Source organism: Stegastes partitus, unplaced genomic scaffold (genome assembly GCF_000690725.1).
Source record: "Stegastes partitus isolate 25-593 unplaced genomic scaffold, Stegastes_partitus-1.0.2 Scaffold410, whole genome shotgun sequence".
NCBI classification, from domain to species: Eukaryota; Metazoa; Chordata; class Actinopteri; family Pomacentridae; genus Stegastes; species Stegastes partitus.
Genome location: NW_007578141.1, coordinates 273,542 through 299,694, shown reverse-complemented (window position 1 = coordinate 299,694; position 26,153 = coordinate 273,542). Strand labels below are relative to the sequence as shown.

The following is a 26,153-nucleotide window of genomic DNA, read 5'->3' as shown; positions in this document are numbered from 1 at the left end:
GACTCCAGAAATCTGTGCAACACCGACGTCCTTCATGCTGGTGAGGATCGAGTCGGAAATAATTAGAAAATATTGAAGAATAAGTTCGACTTAGAAGCGATGCAGTGACTTTAAGGTGACGCAAAACTGAATCATTTAACATTTAAGTGGTATTTTTCAGACAGTAAGACAACACACCCCACACTTGTACTTAAAATACTTATTGTAAGATGATGCAGACGGATAATTTAAGCAGAATAATGTTCTGGTGGTGGTTGGTGGCAACGCAGTAAACTCCTACAAAGTGCTTCTTGAAACCTTCCTTCGCTGTGCACACATTCACAAACAATCATTCTCGTCGTTCAAAGTTGTCGGTCGCACATCAAGCAGGAGCGAAAACGTTTTCTGGTCTCGCTTGGCGGCGCTTTAGGGAAACGAGCCTTCATCGCAGACAGACAGCTGCTGTTTTGCCTGAATTGTTGCCTGACTGTAGAGGAAGAAAAAAAAAGCCACAGAATGACACGAGTCGTCCGCGGTTTGTGAGAAAAGCCGTGTTTAATTTGCAATCCGTAAAACTTGCAGTACATTAAGCAGACGTTACAGACAGTCCGACGCTTCTGTGTGTTGTGTCCAATTCCAACCCGCTCACCAAATCTGACCTCGTACACCCCAAACATACAGTTTTAATCTTAAATTACATAATTACACATCCGGTACAAAATGTAGACCTTTAAAAAAGTTAATAAAATATAATCTAGACATTTTTTCTCTCCCCCCCAAATAATGTCTCAGACACATCCTTCATATACTTAATTTTGGTAACAAGTGGTTGTTAGACGGTGACGTTAAGGGACAGGAGAGGTGAAGACAGACACGGTGAAGGCAACCAGTCAGGACCAAGGATTTACAACCAAAGAGCCGAAATAGTTCGTTCAAAAGGGAAGATTAAAGATAGAAATCTGATTTATGCTGATGCTCCTCTTGGAGTTTGGCTCCAGCAGATGGTGAAACAAATGTACGTTGCACACAGAACGTATTCAGAGTCCATTTTCTTCTCCTCATCAGTCGACACTCAACTCCCCATAACGACAAATTAGTTTAGCAAATTTAAAAAGGAAAAACATCACATAAGTGCTCAGACCCTTTGCCGTGACATTTGCTAGCTTTGTGGTAAAATTTAATTAATCTAGAGCTGTGCAGGGTTTATTTGTGTGCAAAGAGGAATTTTTGGTGCTCCCCACAGACGTTTTAGGCGCCTTCAAAGAAAATCCCCAACACCAAAACAAAGATCAAATAAAATATCTGCTCTGTAAATTCCTGTTTCATTTTTTCTCGCGTAACAGACATTTTTGTTAATCAGATTGTCACAGACTCACTTCCTCTCCTATGCAGATCGATCATACTTACTGTCGAGCTTCGTTAACGCCCCCATCCTGCTGCCTATAGAAGATCTCACAGCTGACAATACATGTGAAGCTGAAGGTGAAGGAACTGCCTACAGGACTGTGTGGAGGCACAAATCTGGGGAAGGCTACGAAAACATTCCTGCTGCATCGACAGTTTGCCAAGAGGACATTGATTTGTGTGGTTCTGAAATGGAAGAAGTTTCGAACACCTTCCTGAACCAGAAGGGCCTCGGTGAGAGGGGTGAACCCGATCACCGCTTCCTTGAGCTCCAAACATTCTTGGTGGAGACGGAAGAAGCTTTCAGGAGGACAAACCATCACTGCAGCACTTCACACTTGAAAACTGTCAAAAAATAATAAAAATAAAAAAGCACCAGAGACTTTGAGGCTGTGAAAAATAAGATTCTCTGGTTGGATTAAATCAAGACTCAACTGTCGAGAGGAAACCGGGCGTTACTTATCGCCTGCCCAGCACCATCTCAATGGTGAAGCACGGTGGTGGCATCATCATGTGGGAGACTAGTCAGGGATGAGACAAAGCTGAACAGGACAAAGGGATAAATGAAAGCCTGCTCCTGAAATGAAATCTTGATTGAAAACTGTTGAGAATTTTTTTTTAAAAAAGCACCAGAGACTTTGAGGCTGTGGTCGGATTAAATCAAGACTCAGAAAAGTCATGGCAAGAGGAAACCAGGCGTTGCTTATCTCCTGCCCAGCACCATCTCAATGGTGAAGCACGGTGGTGGCATCATCATGCAGACAGGGAGACTAGTCAGGGTTGAGAGAAGGCCTGCTCCTGAGCAAGGCTAGTGTCGCATCCAAGAAGATCACTGGGTTCCTTGTAGAGTTACGAGGTAAATGGTCTGAGTACTTGATGTCGATTCGATTTTTTCCCCTTTATAATAAATTAAATAATGTTGAAATTCCGTTCTTGCTTTGTCGTTATGAGGTCTTACCGTAGACTGATGGGGGAACAAAATGTGAACAAACCAAAGGGTCTGAACGCTCTGTACATTAAAAATGCTAATTCATTACAGATTATGTGATGAAGCATTAGTATTCATCACGTCCCTATGGCTGCAGTAAAAAAGAATAATTGTGCACACGCTGTGAATCCCGCTTTTCAATCCCAAATGAGAAAGCTGCTTCACATGGAGCTTTTGTATCCTGATAATGTCGGTGTTTTATCAGTAAGACTTCCATCTGGAGCGGCTCATACGAGAGAAAATGTTGTTAGTGAGGAAGCCATCATCACCGCTTTACGTTTGAGAAACTTAAAAAGCGAACAAAGCCGAGTCCCTTTATGCTCCATCTATTGGTTTCCAACCATTTAGTTTTCTCACAATTTGTAGATCAAACGTCTGAAAAGAAGCTCTTTGTCCAAATCAGCTCTGGTCGTGTAGAAAAAAAAAACGTTCTTTTAAAAAAGTGCATCAATAATATAATAGAATATTAAACTGATAATAAATGACAAAGCAAATGATTTACACTCTGGTAGCAGCTGATTTACAGTGCGCTGTTAGTACTTTTTGCAGTGTTTAAGAACAATCTTACACGTCTTAGCCCGTTATCTGTAAACCCTATACGCTGTTTCACATGAACTAAAAGGTGTTTCCTACCCTCCAAACTCTTTATCATATGTGTAATGGACTGAAAACATGCAAATCAAACCTCCCACCCCCCCAAGGGACCCCAAAAAATAAAAAAACTTCGGGGCAACAGATCACATTACAGCAGTATTTTCCCTCCAGTAATTCAACTCTGCATAGATTTAGTTTAAGACACACACGGGTAAGAACTTATAACAGTACTATGAAGTGGAGAGAGAGAGAAGATGTACTTTATTTCAAGTGATGACTCCGTCTGGGGGGCTCCGCCGGGCGCCGTTCTTACAGATCGGTCGAGGTCCTAGTGTTCAGCAGGCATTCTGGGCTGTCACAGAGGCACTTAGAACAGAAAACAGTACAGAGCCATTAGTCGCATGTCAAAGATGTAATCACTGTGACTGACGGGAAAAAGAATCACAAAAAGGCTTCGATGTAAATGGTGAGAGTTGAGAAGCGAGGCGTGCATTTACCGCAATTTAAAGTCTGGAGCTTATTCTGTAAGACTGTCAGCAGCAGAGAAGCTGTTCACGCTTTCACTGCAGCCTTTTGTCAGACATGTGATCTGTAGCGTTGTACATTCATCCATCTGTTAACGTGTCAGTCAGACAAACATCACTACATGTTCCTCTTGGCTTCACTCAGACGGACCCGTCACATCGAGGTATCGGCCGCTCATGTGAGACTGGACACGTCAAGTGATGTTTAATGATGTCTGACGAAAGGTACACAAGATCCTGATCGATCCTGTCTCCATGTCAGGGATGTTTTATAAGTACAGTCGTGACTCGATAATCCGACACTAAATGTAAAAACCTTCTTTTATGTCAGATTGTAAAGACGGAGGTCCAGATACAAGGAGGGCTTGATGCTGGAAGGATCATTAGTTGTTAATATTCATTATTCATAGTTGCTATAATAACTAGTGTGTTGTTAGAACACTACACATCGCTGGATTTCACGTCTAACTGACCGGTGTGTGATTGTGCACGTTCTGGACACTTCCACCCCGGGGCAGCACTCTGACGGGGTGGAAGTGTCCAGAACACACAGGCAGTACTTGGCTGCTGATGCTAGTTTAGTTAGCGCTCACACTTCTGTTTCCTCCATCGGTGGCGGCGGGGGAGTGGCAGATACGCTCCACCGTTACCATCCATGTTTACTTCCATAAACACTGAGCACGCTCGCTGCGTGTGACGTCGTCGTGTCCTCTTCTGCGCATGCGGGACACTTTTGGCTCGTATGAAGTTCACACAGCAGATCACATACAAGTCGCATTGAACTGGAAACGTGAAGGAAGTCACAAAGAAATCCTCATTGAGCATCAAGTCCTGCAGTGTGAACGTAGCCAATCTGTGGGATTGTTCAGTCAGATAATACGCCGTCATCCTGATTGGTGACATTAAATGTCATGTCGGAGTCACAATCCAAGGCTGTCGCTATGTTAAGGCTGTTTTTATGGGTTCTGTTGGTTTTTCCTAAAAACCTGTCGGATAGCAGGTTTAGGATTGTTAAGGGTCGGGTTATCGAGTCACGACTGTATAACTGCTTCCTGTTTTTTTCGACAGGCCTAAACTCTTCTGCTCATATGGATCCTTCTGCAGTCTGATGCTGCAGGTTTTTTAATAAACTCAGATTAAAGACTCCAACAAACAGCTGGAAGCAACAAACTGAACTTCAGCTCCTGCTTATGTAGATAAAAATAAATCTTTATGCACATTTCAGTTTGTAGCGGATGTGAAGTTCGTACAGCAAACAGCGTCTTTTGCTGTCTGTGATGTTTCTGGACCAACATTAAACTCTACATCACATCTCTGTTACTTTCTAGACTTTTATAGAAACGTGAGCAGGGTTTACATTTAGACAGGAAACCGACAGATTAACAGAGTGGCTTAAGTGTCTAAAAGGGACTCGAGGCTTTATTTTAGATTTTAGCTGCCACCAGAACCTTAAATCTTATTGGTTCCTGTTTGACGCCAGCCAAACATAACAAGCTGTTAAATTTCTACGTGTGGCGTAGTGTCGTGCATTGTGTGCCTACCCAGGGAGGTGGTACTGTATCGCGTCCGCTGCAGAGTGGCAAAGCACGGCTTCTCCGACAGCAGGACGCGGTGGGCCGGAGGCACCACGACTTCTCCGTTCCTCTGCAGGGAGGCGCACCTGCGAAACGTCAAATCCAGCTTGGTCTGGATGTTGCTGGAGCTGTGGGCGCGCTTGATGTCGACGGGCTCGTGGCTCCCGGCCTTCCCGTTGACCAGCTGGGCCTTGCAGGCGTGCTGGTCACAGCCGGGCACGGCGTTGCCCCTCCTCTCCTCCAGCGCCACCGCGGTCAGCGTCCCGTTGGAGAGGGACAGTTTGGCTAAGTTACTGCTCGCCAGCTTCCCCAGCTGCCCGTGGCCGTTCAAACACTGGCCCTTGATGGGCGACCTGGTGACGTCTTTCTTCATGAAGCCAGGCTTGAAAAAAGACAAGAGGCTGTCCTGGCTCCGGGCTTCCTGTCCCCGCTGCCCTCTCCGGTCCTCGGCCTGGATCACCATCTGTAACAAGTCCTTCTGGGGCCTGGAGGTCACCCCTGTCTGGACCTTGGTTCTCCTCAGCGTGGAGTCTCTGCTTGGAGGTGCACTGTGGCTGATGTGACCACCCAGGATGGCTCCTCTGTGCAGCTGGAAGTCCAGGGTCCTGCCCTGGTCCGGCCTTCCTCTCTTAGAAGATCTCCGCCTCAGAGAGTCGTCGTCTCTGACGTTGGCGTTGCTGCCGTTTCCGACTCCGTGGCTGATGCTTCTCTCGGCGTACGGCCTGCTCTGCCCTTCGGGTATTTTGGGGGAGTAACAGGCGTCTGAGCTGAGTCTGTCGGTGCAGCTCAGGCTGCTGCCGCTCGGGGAGCTGCAGTCCTGTCCTGCTTCGAACGCTCTTCCCTGGGCGCTCCTTTGCGGCGGCGTGGCCACCAGGGTGATGATCGGGTCTTTGGTGCAGCGAGGCCGGCGCCCGGACTCCAGGTACTCGACCAGCTCTCCGGACTGCGTCTGGACCGAGTGCTTGATGCGGTCTTTGGACCCGAAGGACCATCGCAGAGGAAGAACTTTGTTCAGAGACTCCTTGGGCTTGGTCGGTGACCTCATGCTGACACTCCTGCCTTGGGTCGCTCGAACAAACGGGCCGACCTCAGACCCATCTAAAGAAAACACAGGAGATGTTAGCGCCACCTACAAACATGGAGTTACAGCAGATTGTGAGAACGATTAATGAGGAAATAGTTTGTATATGTGGGGTCATATCATGCCAATTCTTTGAACCCTCAGCTGTCCATTAATGCAAAAACTTCTAGTAAGTTAATGAGATCTTCCAAAATCAGAAACATCTACTTTATCTTTTACTTTAGTTATATTTCATGAAGTTTTAACTAAAAGGCTCATTATTTTTGGAATTCTTTGTAAACCTCACTAACTGGAGATTTTTCTCAAAAACAACTGTTGCTCAACTTTAATCAAATGAATAAATATTTTTCTTTCTACCTGAATAAAAGAATCTTTAATACTCAAAGTTAATATCTCCACTCGTTTGTACTGTCTTCATTCTGTGCGGTGCTATTAAACTCCTACCACACATCACATCTATCACTCTCATAGAAAATCCTTGGAGCTTTTTCATTTGTATTATTCCAGAAGTATAAAAACTCCTTCAGTCCTACATTATATAACAACTATTTAAAATGGTTAACGTATTCAGACTCTCCTCTGGCTCTAACAATGCATTAAGTGGTTTTATTTCAGTGGAAGTTTTTCTTTTTTGTGTGACACCTACACTCGACGGCCTCATATGTGATTTTCAGCACAAAGTTGGACCCAATCTAGTGGATAAAAAAGTGATTCGTGAACCTTCATCTCTTGACGGCGTGCACACAGATGCATAGTTGCTGTAATGATGTGCTTTAGAGCTACATATTGTGCACATGTCTGCTGCTGCTGAACACGCACACTGCTTGTAGCTCAGCATGCACGGGTGAAATGTACACCAACCACCTGGACCTTTGCAAACTCTCAGACCCGAAAAAGTAAAGTCAACGTTATTTGCATAGCACATTTAAACAACAGATGTATGGTGCTGACATTTAAAAGATTCATGAAGTCTGTCTCAGAGGGCCAAACTTAAAAAAAATCATGACTAAAAAAGTCGAGGTAGGAGATGAGAAACTCCTCGACACGAGTCGGTGTGGAATGATAAGCACTGAAGACAGTTAAATATTCAGGATTAAACATTTAAAATATTCACGTATTTAAGATGCTTTGATTAAAAAACGGACAGTGAGAGACAACCTGAGGCAATATTTCTTCCTTAATAAGAGCGAGATCAGAATCTTGATACCAAATGTAAGTAATTCTGCAAATTAGAAAAAGTTCTGCACGAAACCACTCATGAATGGCGTATTGTTGTCTTTATACTTTCTACCTACGCTCTCTACGGTGGATCTCATTACCTTTGGACAGTGTTTGTGCAAAGCTGAGCTGAGCAGCTGCTGAGTTCAGCTTGATATTTACTCACGTTTCACATCTGAGAGCATCTCTGAATCAGATTTTTAGTGAGATGAGCTTTAACATGACGAAGATGAAACTCTACTTTTTCCCCAAATTGTGCTGCACCTCATACATCCAGACCACACACGGAGTCCAAACACCTACTTGTTTCTACTCTTCTTGGGGGTTCTTCTCCAAACACCGGCAACTCAGGAGACTCTGGAGCCTGCGTGGGCCCCAGAGGTCCGGGGATGGGCCCACCCGACACCACGCTGCCCCTCTTGCTGCCCCCCGTCAGGCGGACCAGCCAGTGGTCGGAGGCGGACGAGCTGGTGGAGCCTAGAAAAAGGTGTAAAACGAGTTTGTGTTTGCATATTATCCAACACACCAAGGGAGAGGGAGGACTGCCAAGAGTCTAATGCTCCATGTAAGTCACAGCGGGAGAGGAGCGGGAAGAAAAAGTCCTAATGTGGCAAAATGAGATCTGCAGCCACGGGGGATAATCGGCATAGCCTACAAATAATCTCATTACGCTGGAGCCGCAACCAAGAGCGTTTCTATGATTCCAAGAAACCTTCTTCCCAGCAACAGGTCAGCTTCTCTCCACCATCACTGAAAGCCTTCATTTACTGGCCATTAGCCGGAGCCTGATATCACGGTGAGAGCACCGCTGACGTCGTTGGAAATGGACTTCTGTGGGCCAAATTGTAGATAATGACAGTGAGGTGTAACATCACTCCAACCCTTCCTCCCGTTTTTGAAATTATTTTTAGCAAAGCAGTTTTTTTTTTCCATTTAGGAGGGCTAAATGGAAAAAAAAAAGAAAGTCTACAATCTGAGAGGCTAACCGGTGACCGAGGAGCTGGCCGACCAGGGGGGGATGGTGTTCCTTCTCTGGTAGAAGAGGATGTAGGCTCCACGCGTGCACACCTCCGCCTCCGGGACCGGCTCGGCGCTGCTGTCGTCGTAGCTGTACCACTGGCCGTCCACCGAGTTCCTGCAGAAGGCTGCGAGAACAACGGAGGGAGATGAAAAACTCAGAAAAACGACACAACATGAGAAACACAGTGCCGAGTAGAAAATCAATAAGACATTAGTACGATTCATTACTACAAACAAAAGTAAGGAAGCTAAAATAAGACATAAATATGAAAGTATTCTGAGGTAGTAACACGTGAAATGAGAATATTGGACCTGAAATTGAAAAGAGACGAAGAGGACGACGCTAAAACATAATTTTACACCTTTTCAAACATCACTTATTATGATTATTATCATCATTAAAGGTAAACATGTGGAAATTAGTCATACAACTGGGGGATAAAAACAAAGTTTAAATGAGATGTTTGTTTCAGAATCAAGTCTTTTCACTCCGATATCGTCCTTGGTGTGCTGCCACATGGGGTTACATTCGTGAGATTTGCAGACGACACAAACAGCAGCTTGTTTCTTCAGTAAAACCTAAAACACTCGTGTTCTGTGGACGTGAATTGCGCAGATGATTAAAAACTCTCTAGAAGAACTGGTGCAGCAGAATTTTCTAAATGCCTTTTGTAGGAGCCATTTATGTTGTATGGCAATTTGATGTTGATTATTATTATTATTATTATTATTATTGTTTGGACACAGGGTGCATATGTAGAGGGCACAGGTAGGGGGACAGCCAACAGTTCTCACCAGATCGGCATCAAACCAGCACAGAGACCAGACTCAGAGGATTCATGCATATCATCGAATAAACATCCACTAACGGCAGGTATAAGGACTGCATCGGTTCACTCTGCTCCACCTGTGCAGTAACAGCAATTACAGGACATTGCCGTTACACCTTTAAAAAAGCAAACAAAAAAAGAACAAAAAGACTAAATTGAACTATTCTCGGTGGTGTCGGTGCAATTTCAGAGGAGTCGGATGTCGTAAATTGAATCGATCTGAAGAAGCAGATACCACTGAGATTCTCATTTTCTTTTATTTCAATATCTTCCTTCCCTTAAATTTCAATACTTTGGATGAAATAACATTTTAAATTAGATTAAGAAAAAAACAATCCCACAACACCTTAAACACACAGGCCTATTCCCAAATGTGCTGCACGACTGCTGCTGTTTGTAATTTCTCTCTTGTTGTGATTCATATTTGTGTTTATCTGATGGCTATAAATAAAACCACACATTACTTTGTACTGATCCAAATAAAGCACCTCTACTTTCACAATTAAGCCGACTTTCTGTCAGTGACGTCATTTACTGCAAATGTTGCGGCATTTAAGCAGAAAAGCTAAAAAAAAAAAAAAAGGGGAACTACATTTGTGTTTATGCTAAAAATAAATAAACAAAATGTCTGATTCATCCCGAGCGTGACAGATTTGTTCCCCGTGATTTCACCATAGTTCAGATGTTTGCTTCCAAAAACAAAAAACATTTAAGTTAATAAGGACGATCACACATCAGAAGATAATCAATAACGTGATCACTGCTGCTACACCTGTGGTTCATGATGCACAGCTCGGCTCTCAGTGGGAATCCTGCTGCTGCTATGATAAAGAACATCCTACGCTCAAATCAGAACAGAGTTTGAAAGCAGGTTTCAAGGTTTCTGTGTGAGTTTGTGACTAAAGGAGCTGAACAGGGTGCAACGTGGACGCCAGGATGTCGGTTTGACTCCTGGTTTCCACCACCTGTACGTCTCTGCTGGACTGTGCTGACACTGAGGTTTAGGTCTTAAATCTCTACTGCTTGTCATGTGTTGATATTTCAAGAAGTTCACCCGGAGCCAAGAGGTGTAACTCCCATGTTGGGGTAGAACTGTGCTGCTAGTCTTCTGTCACTGTCTACAAAACCTCAAATGGAATCCCAGAACAAAGCAGAGGGAAGCTTGGAGCTGACTGCTGCTGCTGCAGGACGGTACAAACTGCTGCCTCGTGCACCTTTGGCATCGATTTCCCAAACTGAAATCCCACGAGCTCGTGTGTGCTATTTTCAGAGTGATAAAGAAGTCATCCACGCTTCTGGCTCGAGATGCAACCTTCTGTTGGGGGTAGCGATGCAAAAATATTGCAAGAACAATCCTGCGATGTTTCTGGAGAGGTGGAGAACTTTTAGAAGTTTCAACATAAAGCTGCTTTCTGCATATATACGGATCTATATCTGTCAACACAGGTGTGGGAGACCTTGAATCATGATCGATGTATTTGGGCTTTTTTGACGAAAGGGAGAACAGATTGCTCAGTTTGTTGAAAATCTAAGAAATCAAGCAAAAGACTGCGAGCCAGTGTTTAGTGGATGCACCTCTGGCAGCATTTACAGCATCGTGTGGTTAGACCTCAACCAGACTCTGTCATATTGTGTGATTATACTGTATTCCTGCTGTGTGTTCCTGGGGGGCTGGAGTCTATCCCAGCTGACTCAGGGTGAAGGCAGGTTCACCTGGACAGGTAACCAGTCTATCACAGGGCTACACTTAGAGACAGACAACCAAGCACACTCACATTCACACCTACGGACAATTTACAATCACCAATTAACCTCAACATGTTTCTGGACTGTGGGAGGAAGCCGGAGAACCCGGAGAGAACCCACGCTGCACGGGGAGAACATGGAGACTCCACGCAGAAAGATCCTGGGTGTCCTCACTGGGACGCCAACCGGCGACCTTCTAGCTGTGAGGCAACGGTGCTAACCACTGAGCCACCTTGCAGCCCAGACAGCAGCTTGCTAGCAGCTAATTTGCATCTGTTCCTTTTGTTGGACTCAGTTGGCTGACACATTCAAATGTACATTGACTGTATGATCACTGACATATTAACAGACACTGCAGCACAATCTTCTTCTTTATGTCAACCTTTTTTAAATTGTTGGACTCTCTTCATCTCATTGAACCTTTTCTCTGATTGAATGAAGATGTAAACAGACCTGTGTAATGTCCACCGTGCATTCCTCCGTGGTGGTTGCAGACGGCGTACAGATCGTACAGGAAGTCGGGGGGCGCCAGGTCCGGCCGTCTGGGCTGCTTCCAGCCGGGCTGCAGAGGCGTCTGGTGGCCGCCGTGGCCGCGGTGCACCATGTGAGGCGTCAGGTCCAGGCCCGCCAGGGGGAAATGCACGAACGTGGTGAGCTTGTTCCTGCGCTCGCCCACCTGCCTGAAGCGCTTCAGGTGCAGGATGAGGATGTCCGGCAGCGTCCACAGGCTCATCTTCACCATGCCCTGCTGCAGCTGCTTGCAGTGGGGGCACTTCCACGCATCGTCCGGGGCCAACTGGTGCAGAGGAGGAAGAACGTTAGAGGACAAAACTGATCTTTATTCATCTGAGAGAGCCTCAAAGTAACTTCCAGACTCTTTCTGATGAATCGAAGTCATTCCTTGTCAGACTTTCTAATGCCACTTGACAATATCTAAGAAATTATAAGACCTTATGCAAACATTAATCGGCTTAATTCAGAACCTACAGGTAACTCTTGAAACTGTTGCCATGGCTACAACTTTTGTTCGCATTACCCACTTCCCTGTGATTGCCATCATGAACAGTGGGAAGTCTTCTTCTCCTCGGCAAGGTTGTTCACCTAAACTTTACGCTGAAGTGCTGAAGATTTTCTCTTGTTCTTGGAGAACATAACTGTTAATGTCGCATGAATCACAAGCGTACTGTGAAAATGCTCGAAGCACTTAAGGAGTTTAGCTTGTTATGTGTTGCACGACACGATCAGGGACGTCTGATTCATTCCACAGGTTCTGCAGGACGACGGTGTGCAGTCATAAAAGCCAAGGCCAGGGATAACTATTCGGGGTATCTCTTCACCGTCTGACCCAAACAAAGCTTTTTTAATACAAACAAACTTGTTCCTCCAGTTTTACAGTCGGCGTTTTGAACCAAACATAATGTTTGCGTCCTTTATTCCAGACAAACAAGATTTCCATACCTGTTTAACTGCAGTTACAGTCACTAACAGATGTCTAGAAGCCTTACAGACAATACGAAGGGCGACAAGTTAAAGGACAACACCTGAGCCCTTTACCCCTATATTGAGGGTGGCTCTGGTATGATGAGGGGGGCATTTTGCTGGACCCATAGAGGGAAGTCCATGTTCCATGTCATAAAAAGCTAACTCCAACTATTCATAGCGTCTTCATTTCTTTCTAACTCAAAGCCCTACTGTGTGACTGCTGGCTAAAGGATATTTGACAGAACAACATGTAAAAAAAAAATTCCAGCGGATGCACAAGTTGCAAGAGAAATCCTGCGATAATCATTTAAATATGTAACTTGAAAGACTGATTAGTAACCGATTACTTCGTTTCAGCTGATCACAGACAGGCAGCAGGGCCTATCTTTTGCCTGCAGCTCCACCTGGTGGTGACTCGAGGTAACTGCTGCAGAAAACCACATGTCAGTGGAGCAGCAGTCAGTGGGAACCAACCTGTGGGTAACTTTTCAATGTTTTGATGGCAGTAGTGCAGCCAGACAGCTTTTAAAGGAGTTGCCAGTCTGAGATTATGACTCACACTGAGGTGCCTAAATGCTTTGGTCACTCATTCTCAACATCAACTCCTGATAAAGCTCATAAAATAATTACAGCTTAAATTACACGAGATAAGAAGTGTTCTTGTTCTGCCCTGGACATCCACCCAGCGGAGACGTCACACTGGGACCGTCCAGCATTGGGTTTCTTTCTTTTGGCTGCAGGTTCTGGGTCCGTCGTACATTGTTCAGCAGTTTGTACCATTAATTTCCAGAACTCTTTAATGTCATCTCTTAAGAGTCTGTACAGGAGCTTCAACTAAATCCACAGCTAACGCTAAATTATAAACACTTCAACGAATAAAAAGATGCTTTTTATCTGCATGCACACACTTCTTGGTTGAATGGTTGTGCTATTAAAATACATCTATACTGGAACAACAGCTAGAAAAATAGCAGCTACTAGATGTAAATCGGTTCTATGAGTACGTCGCCCTCTAACAGGCTTTACTATTAAGGGTGGCACAAGAACCAACCCTATGGTGCCTTACAAATTGTTTTCTTAGCTTCAAATTCAAAAAACAACACAAAATAATGTGCAAAACGCCACTATGCTCCATTCTGCTACATCTGCATGTAATGAAAGTGTCCATAAAAGACTGGGTTTCCCATTTTATTACTGAATAACCTGCAAGAAAAGAAATTAAATTCACTGTGGATGGGAAGGTGAGGCCAAAACAGGAGATAGAAACCACTTCAAACCCAACAGTGACACACTAGATTGTAATTCAGGTCACTGTGTAATAATGAGAATATTTAACTGGAAGATTTAACTCTGTTTATTGCTGCTAAATATCGTATAACTAGGATTTGAAACCAGCTCACATCCTGAACACCTGTGTGACAACAATAATCCTGAACAAAAACCGGAACAAAACGACCCAAAAAGCTCTAAATTACCCTGTTCCTTGGCGGGGTTGGCGGGTTTTGGTTTTTTGAGGGGCGGCCCGGGGCCAACGGTTTTGTTTTACGCGTGTTTTGTTTGGTTCCGTTCCACTTGACATGAGAGCCGCACTCCGCTCCTGTCTTGTGTTGCGCTTTCCTTTCCTGTTTACTTCGTGCTGTGGTGGTTAAAATCCCTTTTCTTTTTTTGGTTTCCTGTCCTTACCTTTTCTTTTTTTTCTCTTCCCCGCCCGAGCGTTTTTTTTTTGATCCGACTTTTTTTCCCTTTTTTCCGGCGGTTTTTTACCCAGCCTTACGTTTTGGGCCTTTTTTTCCGGCCAACCAGGTTTTTCCTTCCTTAAAATTAGTAAAAGTCCATTTTGCCACAACCAACAGATGTCTACAAGCCTTACAGACAATACGGAGGGTGGTAAATTAAAGGACAACACCTGAGCCCTTGACCCCGACAGTGAGGGTGGCTCTGTTATGATGAGTGGGGTATTTTGCTGGAATGATTTGGACCCACTTGTCCCCACAGAGGGAAGTCCATGTTCCACTTATCCGGGATCGGGTGGCAACAGGTGAAGCAAGGCATTCCAGACTAGACGTCCTTCTCCCAGTTTCTCCTGGAGAATCCCCAAGGTGTTCCCAGGCCAGATGAGATATGTAATCGCTCTGGAGAGTTATGGGTTTACCCTGGGGTCCCCCCTCCAGTTGAACAGGCCCACAAAACCTCCTAAGGAAGGTGTCTTGATGGCATCCTAATCAAATGCCCGAACCACCTTATCTGGTTCCTTTCCGGATGTCTGAGCTCCTCATCTTATCTCTTAGGCTCAGCCTGGACACCCTACGATGTTGTACCAGATCGTCGTGGTGACCAGGGAGCTGAAGGCAAAGCTCTCGATTTACCAGTCAATCTACGTTTCATCCCTCACCTACGGACATGAGCTCTGGACAGTGACTGAAAGAATGAGATTATAAATACAAGCGGCCTTAGACGACAAGGTCAAATCAATACGAAGCTGCTCCGATCATGAAACACTTCTACCTTGATGGGAGTCGGTTCTTCCAGGAGTTTGACAGATGGGCTTCAGAGTCTCTAGATGTCAACCTATCTGACGCCTGTAGATCCAAACAGCCAATCAAGGATCATGTTCGTCCCTCCAGTAGGGTTTCAGACGCTTGGAGAATCATTGCTAAGGTACATAACAGCCAAACACCTTTCTGAATCACTTCATGTTGTTTTTTTTCCTTTAATTTGTCACCTATCTGTATGTTTAAACTATCTGATAGTCTGCACACTGTTTCTGTAATTCTAGCTGTATCTTACTAGAGTAGATTAAGGATGGCTTCAGGGGAGTCTGCGTGACTTAAAAACAGACCTGCTCCTCTTTGGTGTAGAGCTGGAAGCACTCGTCCAAGGTGCAGCTGTACTGCTGGACGTGCTGCTGCTGCTGATTCCTCACGCTCTCCGCATCCTTCACCACCTCCTCCTGGATGTTACCGAACAGGCTGTGGATCAGGACATAAAGAGTTAGGCTCATGCTTTAGCGACGCAGCGATAACGTAATGCAAAAGTGCACCGACCAGTCCTTGATTCTGTGTTCCCACTCGATGATGAGCTTCACGTGTGGAGGTCCTCCTGAGCCGCAGAGCTTCAGAGCTCTAGAAGACAGATGGAGTGATCGGTCAGCAGATGTTTATGAACAGGTTCAACTGGTTTATCTCTACCATGCTGACTTAAATGAGCAAAGATATTAACAGTTTATCTACAACAACACTGAGTATACGTGTATTGAAGCGATTTAACCACTAGATGGCTGCAGTGATTCATGAGTGGCTGAAAACAGGCTCAGAAAGACTCGGAGAAAGTTTACTACTGAGAAACAATGAATAAGGAATTTCAGCAAACCAATCAAGGCTTTTTCTGGAGTTTTCAGCTGCATCACATCACACTGTGAGATTCAGCTGAAAGTTCAGGATAAAAGTGTTTTTTCTTTGGTGCTACTGGGGCCACACGAATGAGTTAAATCCTGCAAGGGGGGCTCCTCAAACACTCCACCACACTCAACCAGAGGACGCGGCGCCTATTTATACCTGTTTTCACTGAGCTGTGAACACTATTCAGCTGAGTATGTCAGAACAAGCCCTTCTAAGACACTGAATACGTAACACTGCTGCCTCATCAATCTGTTGCAGTGATGGTAGTCTGTCATTCAGAGGTTTTATGCTGATGTTCCTCATTGCTTTATTCAGACAAACCCACCACGGTGACGAGGAGAGCCACGTTCAAGTGGGACCCAGTGACATGATGCACTAATACACAAAAGGCTAAATTTCTATCAGCTGTGTTACAGATGATGCAACTGCAGCAGAATAACTGAGACTCTGTATAATGGAAGTTACTTGTATTGTTAAAGGTGCGTAAACGTGCACAACTCTCTCTTTTTGTGGTGCTGCAGATATTCAATGAACTCAGAGGAGAGACTCCTACAAACATCTGGAAGTGACGAATTAAATTCTGTCCTGTTAACGTTTTGTTAAAAAGCTGGACTACATTTATTATTGGAGAGTCTCAATAATCTCACCTGTTACAGCCTCTGGCTTCAGTTTTATTTTACGGACACTTAGGTTGTTGGGTGGCCTTACTTAGGTACAGGGTTTGAAACTAAATGCTGATATAAACCTGCTGCAATGCCAAAAAATAATGCTGATAGTAAATTCACCATGTTCTACCAGGTTCAAGTTTAAGTTTAGCATGTTAGCAGAGTAATGAATCCAATAGTTGTCGAGACATTTCCAGCTCATGGTGACACGAAAGTAAAAGTCGTGGGATCATCAAAGATTGCAGGGTTCCATCCATTTGATAGTGGCCGAGACATTTCAGTCCTTTCTAACCAGGAAACCAACACTCACGCCACTAAAAAACTGCTGACAAGACAGTTTTTGAGTATGCATTATGGATTGTGTCATTAAGTCTCTCAGTAGGAGAGACACAGTAACGTATGTGGCATTATACACCGACGTAGACGGTTTACCGAGGCCAATAAAAGTGAACAAAGTCGACTGAAACTCCGGCACTAGTGCATTCTTGCACTGTTTGATGTGGGTTGACTTGGGGACAGAGCATATTTCTGAATCATTAGAGTTCAAACACTATCATTACACGAGTTTCTAGGATACAGTGCGCTGCGCATTTGCATATCAAAAGATTTCAAAAGCATTTGCCCCCATCAGCACCATTCAGCAAATGAATGAACTGTTCTTAGCAGCTACACAAATGGAAGCCTTTTCAAGACCTTGCCAAAATGCCCCTTTGAAACAGCAATTCACTTCTGCTGCTGAAAGCCATCAGGCACGCATTTCTAAGGAAGGAGAAAATGTCTGCACATGTCAGTCGCTGCTGGAAAATCCAGTCTAACCTTTACAGTTGCTTAGATATAAAAAGAACATTAAAAAAACAACAACTTTGACTTTAGAGCATCTGAGAAATCGTCAATCGCCAAAGAATGCTGAACTTTAACAGACACGCTGGAGTGTACCGCGGTGTGTTTGTCAGAGCGTCTTCATTACCTGTCTGTAGCGTCTCTCAAGAACACTTTGGTAAATTAGATTAAGGCAGATATAAATCGCATTAAAGCTGATTACATTAGATCACGCTCGAATGAGCTCCTGAGAACATTAGGGCATTTCAGTGTAGAACATTTTCAACGTTATACGAGTCGATCCACAACTAAATAACACATCTAGAGGAATCTAATTAGTCTCATAACAGAAGAATGTGATTAGAAAACAGTGAGTTGACTTAGACAAGATTTGTTATCTGCAGAAAAGTTGCTATGGGCGATTAAAACATGGAACCTACATGGAATCTGTATTTACAGTCACTTCAGATTACTTTCTTTTGCACTTGTACATTTCATATCGTGCTAAATTGTTCATGTAGTTCAGTGTCCCACTCCTCCTAGCAGATCATGTCAGGTTTCCTCAAATTAGATGGGAAGCATCTGTGGGTTGCCATCTCCCAACAGATGTTCTGTTGGGTTGAGTGTCTCTCAGTCAACGATTTAACCCCAAAAAAACTCATCTCTTGGTGACAAAGTGAAGCTTTTTAGTCATTAAATAAACCCCTCCTAGTTTAAAATCTGAAGAAAAATGATGATACAGCAAGTCGACAGGATCGTCCTCCTAGATCTGTTGTGTAAGAAATCCTGGAATCAGAGTTTTTGAGATTGTCATCAGTAGATTGTAGTTTCAAGCTGGAAATGCTCATTTCACTCACGATGTGTGACAGGAAGAACATAATATTTTCTTTGGAGAGGGTCTTTGAGTCTGGTCTTTAGCTGGAGCAGTCATGGAAAGTCAGGGACTTTTCCTGAAGCCAATCCAGTGTTGTCATGACTGTTTGCTTTGGTTCACTGTAATGCTGTTAAGTGAGCAGGTTTTCTTTATTTGACAGTATTCTTCCTTTCCTCAGTGCTCACCAGTCTTCCTGTTTGTGCTGCTGAGAAGCTCCCCAGAGCATGATGCTGCCACCACCATGCTTCACTGTAGACGTAGTGTCCAGTGTTTACCAGAAGTAGTTTCGTTTTTGACTGAATCCTTCTCTTGGCCCCAAACAAACAGGCCGTAATACCTTTCACTGACAGTCATTTCCGTCTACTTGCTAAACCTTAGCACCTGATTGATGAACCTACTTTCTCAGTTTGGCTGAACTCAAAAAACATTCCTGGCGATTTTAAACCTCCCCTGCTTCATGATTATTGGGGTCACGGTGCTCCAGGGGGCACTCAGAGCTTCAGGAGTGGTTTTAAACCTTTGCCCTAACCTGTGCACCACCTGGGTTTTATTGTGGAGGTTTACAGAGACTTCCCTGGACTTCGCGGTTTGTTTTTGTGTCCTGGCATGCAGAGTGAATGGTGGGATCTTATCTACCCAGGTGTGGGCCTTTTTAAACTCTGTTCAGTCCTTCAGTGTGCTGCAGGTGGACTCTAATGTAGCTTCAGTAGACACAATATAGGTTATTAAAGAGAACAGGATGCACTTGACCACAGTTTATCACAACAAAAGGTTTAAATACTTTTGTAAATAACATTTTTTGACTTTAGATTTCCAATAAAGTTGCCTGAAACTCTAAAATGTATGTTTCTCTTTGTCATTAGGGGATGCTAATGGTAGACAAAAAGTCACTTTCAATCATTTAAAAATAATCGAACAGCACTATACAGTATGCAAAAGAAGAAGAGGTCTAAATACTTTCTGAATCAAGTGTACATCTACTGTAGAAATGTGTCCAAGAGTCTAAGAGGCTCTGCAAAGCTGCACGGAGGGGTATAGGATTCAGCAGGAAGTGTAATCAACACTTCATAATGAATAATTTAAAGATAATTACATATATGTGATAAGCTCTGGCAGCCGAGGAAGAAATCAGTCAACACATCCGGCATATAAGAGCAGCTCTTGTTTTTGTAGCTGGACACCATACGTGACGTCAGCCCTCCACCAAAGTTAACTCTCACCTGTCGACGGCCGGGTGGTAGAGCGGACGGCCGTCCTGAGGCGACAGGTAGCTGTAAAACGCAGATCCTCCAACCACACGGATGTTGAACAACACTCTGGTATTCTGAAAGACAGGCAGGAAAAAAACACACACCGTAAAGAACATGGAGTGCTTTTATTCTTTTCACAAAAGGCTGAAGACGACAGCAGAGTTGCATTATTGGCTAAACAATACTGGCCTTGTATGTCAGACACGACAACAGTTTAGCCTGAAGATGATGATCCCCACTCACATAAACCAGTACGTTGGATTGTATTGTGATTTTTCCATGCAGTTGCCATGGTTCTATGGAGGACTGGGCTGGTCGTATGATTGTTCCACCACCTTCCCCAACAGTAAAGCATCTGAATAACTAGTGGCTTTATTGTCATAGAGCGGACAGTCGTGGTTCCCAGAGGATGAACACTTCTTTCTAGCACCTGATGACGCCTCTGTGTTTTTTTTTGTAGAAAAAATATCCCCCCCGAGTCTAAAAAGTGAAGCCAATGAGGAAGTGCCTTCAACCTGCAATCTGTTCGACAGCCAGCAGGGGGCAATACCTCTGGTCACAAAAAGAGTGATGATGGCGTGACTTCTCACCTGATTTATTACCTCAGTAAACATCTCCCCTGTTGAGTTTATGGGCTCAGTTGCTAGTTTCAGGTCTCTTTTAAAACAACATGATGCTAGTTTAGTAAATTCTGGTTCTACTTAGCATAAAACTGATGACAACGCAGGGTATGCTTTAAGACGTGGCTACCTTGTGGCTCCCAAATTGAGCATCCAAAATGTCCTCGAGTTCTCACTCAGATCCACCTCTTGCTAGTCACAAGTTTTTCTCAAAAGGTCAAGAAGTTGATGGCCAAATTGTAGAATCGCTAACAGTGTCTGAAATGTTGTCATAAACATTCGTGCTGTCTCAGGAAGATCCCAAACGTCCCGGTGCTCCATCACAAAGACTATAAAGATGGACCACCGTGACGTCACCCATTGGTTTGTGGACTAATGTTTAGAAACTGGCCATCGTCATCCAGTTCTTTTGAAACCAAATGTGACGAACAAGGGGCTGGTGTGACTGAGAACTCAAAGACACACATTCATACAGTAAAGTAGCCCTGCCATAAAGCGTCTATTTTCTTCTTAATAGGACCGTAACATACATAAAGTGCATCATGTTGTATTCAGAAACTCTGGGAATTAGCAACTGCAACCATTAACTCATTAGGAAAATGTTTAAAAAGATAAGAGATCAGGAAAGATTGGGGTATTATCTCAAAACTTCCAGACTTATTTTTGCAACTGGAGGAGTCGCCCCCTGCTGGCTGTTATAAAGAATGCAATTCCCGTCCATGTTGGCTTTCATTTTTCAGACCTGAAGGCGACGTCCATCTTTTATATACAGTCTGTGGTGAGTGATTGGCTTTCCATTGGCTGTATTTTCTTCCAACATCAGATGAGCTGAGGACGGTCTACGTCACATTTATCTTCCCCCCGTGACAACATCCAGCGACCAGGTACCGTGTTCGGTCCAACAATTCATCTTTCTCCTTCGCTCTCACAATACCGCCACAAGAACTCCTGTGAAAGCTGGTACCTCTCTAGATGCACCATCAATCAACATGTTTTTAAAAAACCTCTAAAATTCCCCGTGTTGATGTTTTTGTGAAAGTCATTTCTTACATACTGATTGGAGTTGAAACGGCTCTCGAGCAGTTGTTCAAAACTATTTGAAAATGCCGAGATAATATATTTCTTTACGCTCTCAGGGTCATGTTTAAGGCGGACGTGTTTGCTGTGTGTGTGGGCTGGGGAAGCAGAACAAGAGAACAAAGTGGGCCATCGTGAAATATAGGCCGAAACCTGCACCTGACATTTTGAGCTCAGCTTAAAACAACAAGAAGCGTTTGGACACACACAGCGCTGCATTTAAGTGTTTAGACTCTACTGTACAAATATGAACATACATAATCATAAAATAACAGCATATCCTGCTAACTGGATTTGAGTTGGAGGGTAAAAGTGAAAGAACAAACAGCCGTGTCTCCGCTGCTCTGAGTATATTGCTCTGAGATCTGCTTCCACTGGAGGTGCTTTAGGAATGAAGGGGCGCTTTGCAAAAATGAAATTGATTTCCTCTTGTTCTACAGAATCGTGGTGTGTAGCTGCCGGCTGAGCTCAAACACAAACACCCACTCCGACTCCTGCGAGGAGGAAAGTTGAGGCCGACAGGATCTTTTTGATGACGAGGAGCGCGGCGAAGCAGACGGCGCATTCCTGGAAAATATTGATATGCTGATCGCAAGAAGCCCCCGGAAACCCCCGGGGAAATTTAGACAATACGTGTGAGTTACTGCCTCATATATGCAACGTACATCTGAAAATGTCAGCTGCCTGAAATGCAGCACTTAGCTCTAACGGATAGAACTACCTGGATGTCTCGTTTATTACAGTTCATAGCTTCGACTGTATTTTCTCTCCTCTCCTGCGTCTCAGCATCGTGCTTGTGGACACTGCAGGCGTCAGACTTCCCTGTGCTGCTTAGCTTCTTTTCTTTCTTTTCCAGAGAACTTTTTTTTTTTGCAAGTTTCAGTCTCCTGCATAAAAAAAAAAAAAAAAGGAATGCGAGATGACAAGCGTAAACTCAAAATGAGTTTTCTTTTCATTACAGACTTGCTCACTGTGAGTTCCAGTGGAAGGCTTGTGCGTACATGTGGAGACCACCCAAGGAGTCCTGCCGACTCCAGCTTCTCGTTTCAAGAAGTTCCTTTACAAAATGATGCATGCGTGTGCACATGCTTCAAAGGCCCATCGACCGCCTGGGCAACATCACGCGGCCTGGGCGTTAGGTGTTGAACTGACATAAAGCTGAACTCCTTACCTGTCAAGCTCAGAGTTTCTAGAGGTAGAGAGTAGAGGTGCAGCATGAAGAGACTACGCTGAAGGCTCCACGCTGCGTTTCCACAACAATACTGGTTCTTTATTTCTATCTTCTGCATCAACTGGAGGATGTGATTCATCTTCATCATGTATGTAGCATCGTGTGCATCACTAAGAACCTTTATTGAAATCGAGCAGAAACGCTGCGAGCCTCAGGCTGTTTTCATACTAAATTTCACTCCCCTTCCTTTTAAACTCTTATCTCGGTCATTATGAGGACTAGACGCCGCGTCTCGTCTTCCATCATTTGATACGATAACACCTCCAGATTGTTTCATATCAGCTTTTATATCGAGGGCTATATGAGAAGCGTGGCGGTGGGATGCTGTACGAGTCAGGCATCGGGGAAATATGTGTATTTGGATATTATATTGTTCTGTATTATCACTGCTATTACATCTGCTGGCTTATTGCTGCAACTTCATTCTAGAGGCTTTTTGATCGGAGCTGCAGTGAATAAAAAATCTAAATAAATTACAGTAAATAACATTTCCCCCACTCCGCTGCAGACTCTACAGCGGACGTCTACGTTGGAATGAGAGCGGCCGAACTTTGTTCCATTGCTTCGGCATGTTTTGAGTCGTGTCTAACATCAACTTTATGAACCCCAGGCTATTTTCTGGGTAATTTCACTACATTTGCTTTAAGCTCTTATCTTGGCCATTATAAGGACTAACGAGATATGTGCAGAGGAGATTTTTTAGAATCCATAAATAACATGATGGTGGAATAATGCATGACTTAGAACTGGGGAAAATATGTTAATATAGTCGTGACTCGATAATCTGACACTAAATGTAAAACCTTCTTTTATGTCGGATTGTCAAGACGGAGGTCCAGATACAAGGACAGCTTGAGGCTGGAAGGATCATTAGTTGTTATTTATTGTTCATAGTTGTTATAATAACTAGTTGGGCTGGTCCCAATAGCACTTTCTGCTCTCTGGATATTCAGGCCCAATTAATGATGAATATCAGAACATTCATCCCGGTCGGGGGACACTTCCACCCCGGGGCAGCGCTCTGACGGGGTGGAAGTGTCCAGAACACACAGGCAGTACTTGGCTGCTGATGCTAGTTTAGTTAGCGCTCACACTTCTGTTTCCTCCATCGGTGGCGGCGGGGGAGTGGCAGATACGCTCCACCGTTACCATCCATGTTTACTTCCATAAACACTGAGCACGCTCGCTGCGTTAAAAACCTAAAAACCTGTCGGATAGCAGGTTTAGGATTGTTAAGGGTCGATTACCGAGTCAGGGCTGTATGTAAATGTTCGCCCTCCAACAATGGACCCAAATAACCACATCTTTTGGGCCCTTCAGCGTCTCGGATCCAGATTTTTCTTTGGTGCACAGAGAAACTCCTAATATCACTGTAAAGAGTCAGTTCTGCTGTTTATTTTGACATGTGGTTCACCTACACTATGAAACAACAGCGAGTTCAAGGGATGTTATAACTTCAATACTAACGTCCAGCTCTGCCATTTCTTGTGATATAATATTAATAAACCATTGCATCAACGTATCTATGCAACGCCGCGCTCACGAGTATTTCAAACAAGAGTAATGTGGAGCCGGACACAAAGCCGTACGATTAAATCTGATGTAAACTCAAGATTATGTTTAATCACTTGCATCTAAAAAGGTCGAGCCGTGTGGTTCCGCCGCCGTAATAAACACTTTGAGAGCAATTCGACCGGGAAGGAGCGAATTCGGATGCAAATTGCGTCCCTCTAAGTGTTAAAGGACTCTGCTGGAGGCCGCGTTTCGACAAACTCATAAAGCTTTCATTCGTCTAATTATCCAGCCAGATCGCTACGGCTGATAAAACCCGCCGAACAAAACCGACTAAACAGATGCTGCAAATTAGACGTCTGCTTCTGTCGGCTTCTGTCTAGAAATAAAGTCCAAAACTGTTTCGATGGTGATTCTGACACATTTCCTCTGCAGAGGCGTTGCAGCAGTAGTGGACCGGGTCGGGACTAGTTACGGGTCACATGAAACTTCTTAGTGCAGTAAAACGTCTCATGTACGTCTGTGTGTTTATTTCCTGACCGGCAGATGAAGACGAATATGTGAGAGTAACACCCAAAGCAGGCGGACGTAAACACATGACTGGGTGTTTGTGAACGACACTAAGCGTGACCGAGACGGGAAACGAGCATCTGAGGCTCTGCGGCGTCCCGTCAGGATCGAGGGAAGTCCTCCGTCTCGCTTTTTCCCAACAAGGTTAATGCATTTTGTTGTGCAGGAATATTTGAGACGATGTTTGTGCCTCACAAAGTAAAAGATCTCCGATTACAAGCCGTGCAAAGAGTGTTTTGTTCTGATGTGTGCAGCGAACAAAGATCAAGGCCAGAGTTAGTTATTATGATTGTTATTGCACAAAAGAGCTCCACATTGCTGAGAATAAAAGTCATAAATATAGTAACCCTGGAGTGTGTGTTCAGCGAGGAATGCAGTCTAATGAAAAGCTATTCTGAATGTGAACAACAATCCTGACTTGCTCATCTGAGTGCTTGTGAAAAGTATGAATCGCAGCCAAGTGAAGGTGGCTTTTTGAATTTACCAAAAAAAGACTCTTTCATGCCAAAGTGAGAACTGATTTTTACAAAGAAATGTCAATTAATCAAAAATGTAAAATGTGAACTAAGTGATTTCGCGTTTTTGACATGATTTATGCTGAAAACCAATAAAATGTAAGGGCTTCTAAAGGGGGTGAATGCTTTTTATCGGTACTCTAGTTGTGAGACAATGAACGTGCAGCCCTCAGTGTCCTGTGAGGGGTCATCTTGGTGGGTCCAGCCATTAACATGAAGCTGCTAAGCGACGCCGGAGAGGCCACTTCTTTCTCTCTGAACTCCGTCTTAGCTGCAGCTAAAATTAGACACAAGCGGAAGAATCCACTTGTGAGCGTAATTCATCGACGCAAGAAAACTACGGTTCCTGTTGAGATGAAGGATTCGGAGCAAACATCTGCTCGCAGCATCGCCGCCTTCTTGGCAGAGGTGGGCTCCGGCAGACTGATTATACTGTACGGGGCTGGTTTTAATTAAATGGATGACAGCGAGGGGCACAAACGAGACAACGGATCTCCAGCAGAGTTCCTGAAAGTGCTGCACCTGACTCTCCTCTTCCTCTCTGTCTCCGCCGGCGCTTTTCCAAAGAGCACAAAGCGACGCGCTGCGAGCGAGGCGACGGTTTTCTTGCGCGGCATCGGCCTCGGATCTGCGCGGCTGCTCCACGCGGAGAGGCGCTGATTGGAAATCTGTTTGGCTGCATGATTAACAGCGTGCTCCTGCACACAATCATGCAGCAGCGCAGGAATGTGTACAGCGCAGGCAAGTGAGCGAGCGCAAACAAGAAAATGGACCCTTTGGCTTCGGGGGAGTAAATTATTGATTTGACGGGGACTCGGCGGGGGGTGTATCTGAGCGAGCTACAGTGTGCTGCTCGCGTTTGTATCCCATTAAATCCCATGTTTTACAGGACTTACACTGGCAGCGGAGGGTAAACAAGGCTGTCGAGCATATTGTTTGGAGACAGTTCCGACCCAATCAGATCTCATTACCAGGCACAGCAATGCACATGTATTATATATTATACGCTGAGAGGATATGATCAGTCGTAGCTACAGTTCTAAGGTAGAGTCCAGTCTGAAATTGGTAATTAATAAAGGTAATTGACATAAAATCCGATGGAAAATTAGCCTTTTTCTGCGTTTTTCAAGTGATCCTAAATGAAAAGAGCCCTTTAAAGAACACTTTGACATATTTGATAAT

General features: G+C 44.3%; 1 protein-coding gene across 1 annotated transcript in view; it reads right to left on the bottom strand.

Moving 5' to 3' along the window:
- Window positions 1-514: 514 nt before the first annotated feature.
- usp43b (ubiquitin specific peptidase 43b) overlaps window positions 515-26,153 on the bottom strand; it is a 102,774-nt gene continuing 77,135 nt past the window's right edge. The window contains exons 9-16 of the mRNA XM_008285606.1: window positions 19,417-19,520; window positions 15,485-15,562; window positions 15,280-15,409; window positions 11,412-11,754; window positions 8,349-8,507; window positions 7,666-7,839; window positions 5,031-6,161; window positions 515-3,331 (exon numbers count right to left, since the gene is read on the bottom strand). Of these exons, the coding sequence (XP_008283828.1) occupies window positions 3,321-3,331; window positions 5,031-6,161; window positions 7,666-7,839; window positions 8,349-8,507; window positions 11,412-11,754; window positions 15,280-15,409; window positions 15,485-15,562; window positions 19,417-19,520 (2,130 nt within the window). The 3' untranslated portion in view covers window positions 515-3,320. The remainder of the gene's footprint in view (window positions 3,332-5,030; window positions 6,162-7,665; window positions 7,840-8,348; window positions 8,508-11,411; window positions 11,755-15,279; window positions 15,410-15,484; window positions 15,563-19,416; window positions 19,521-26,153) is intronic.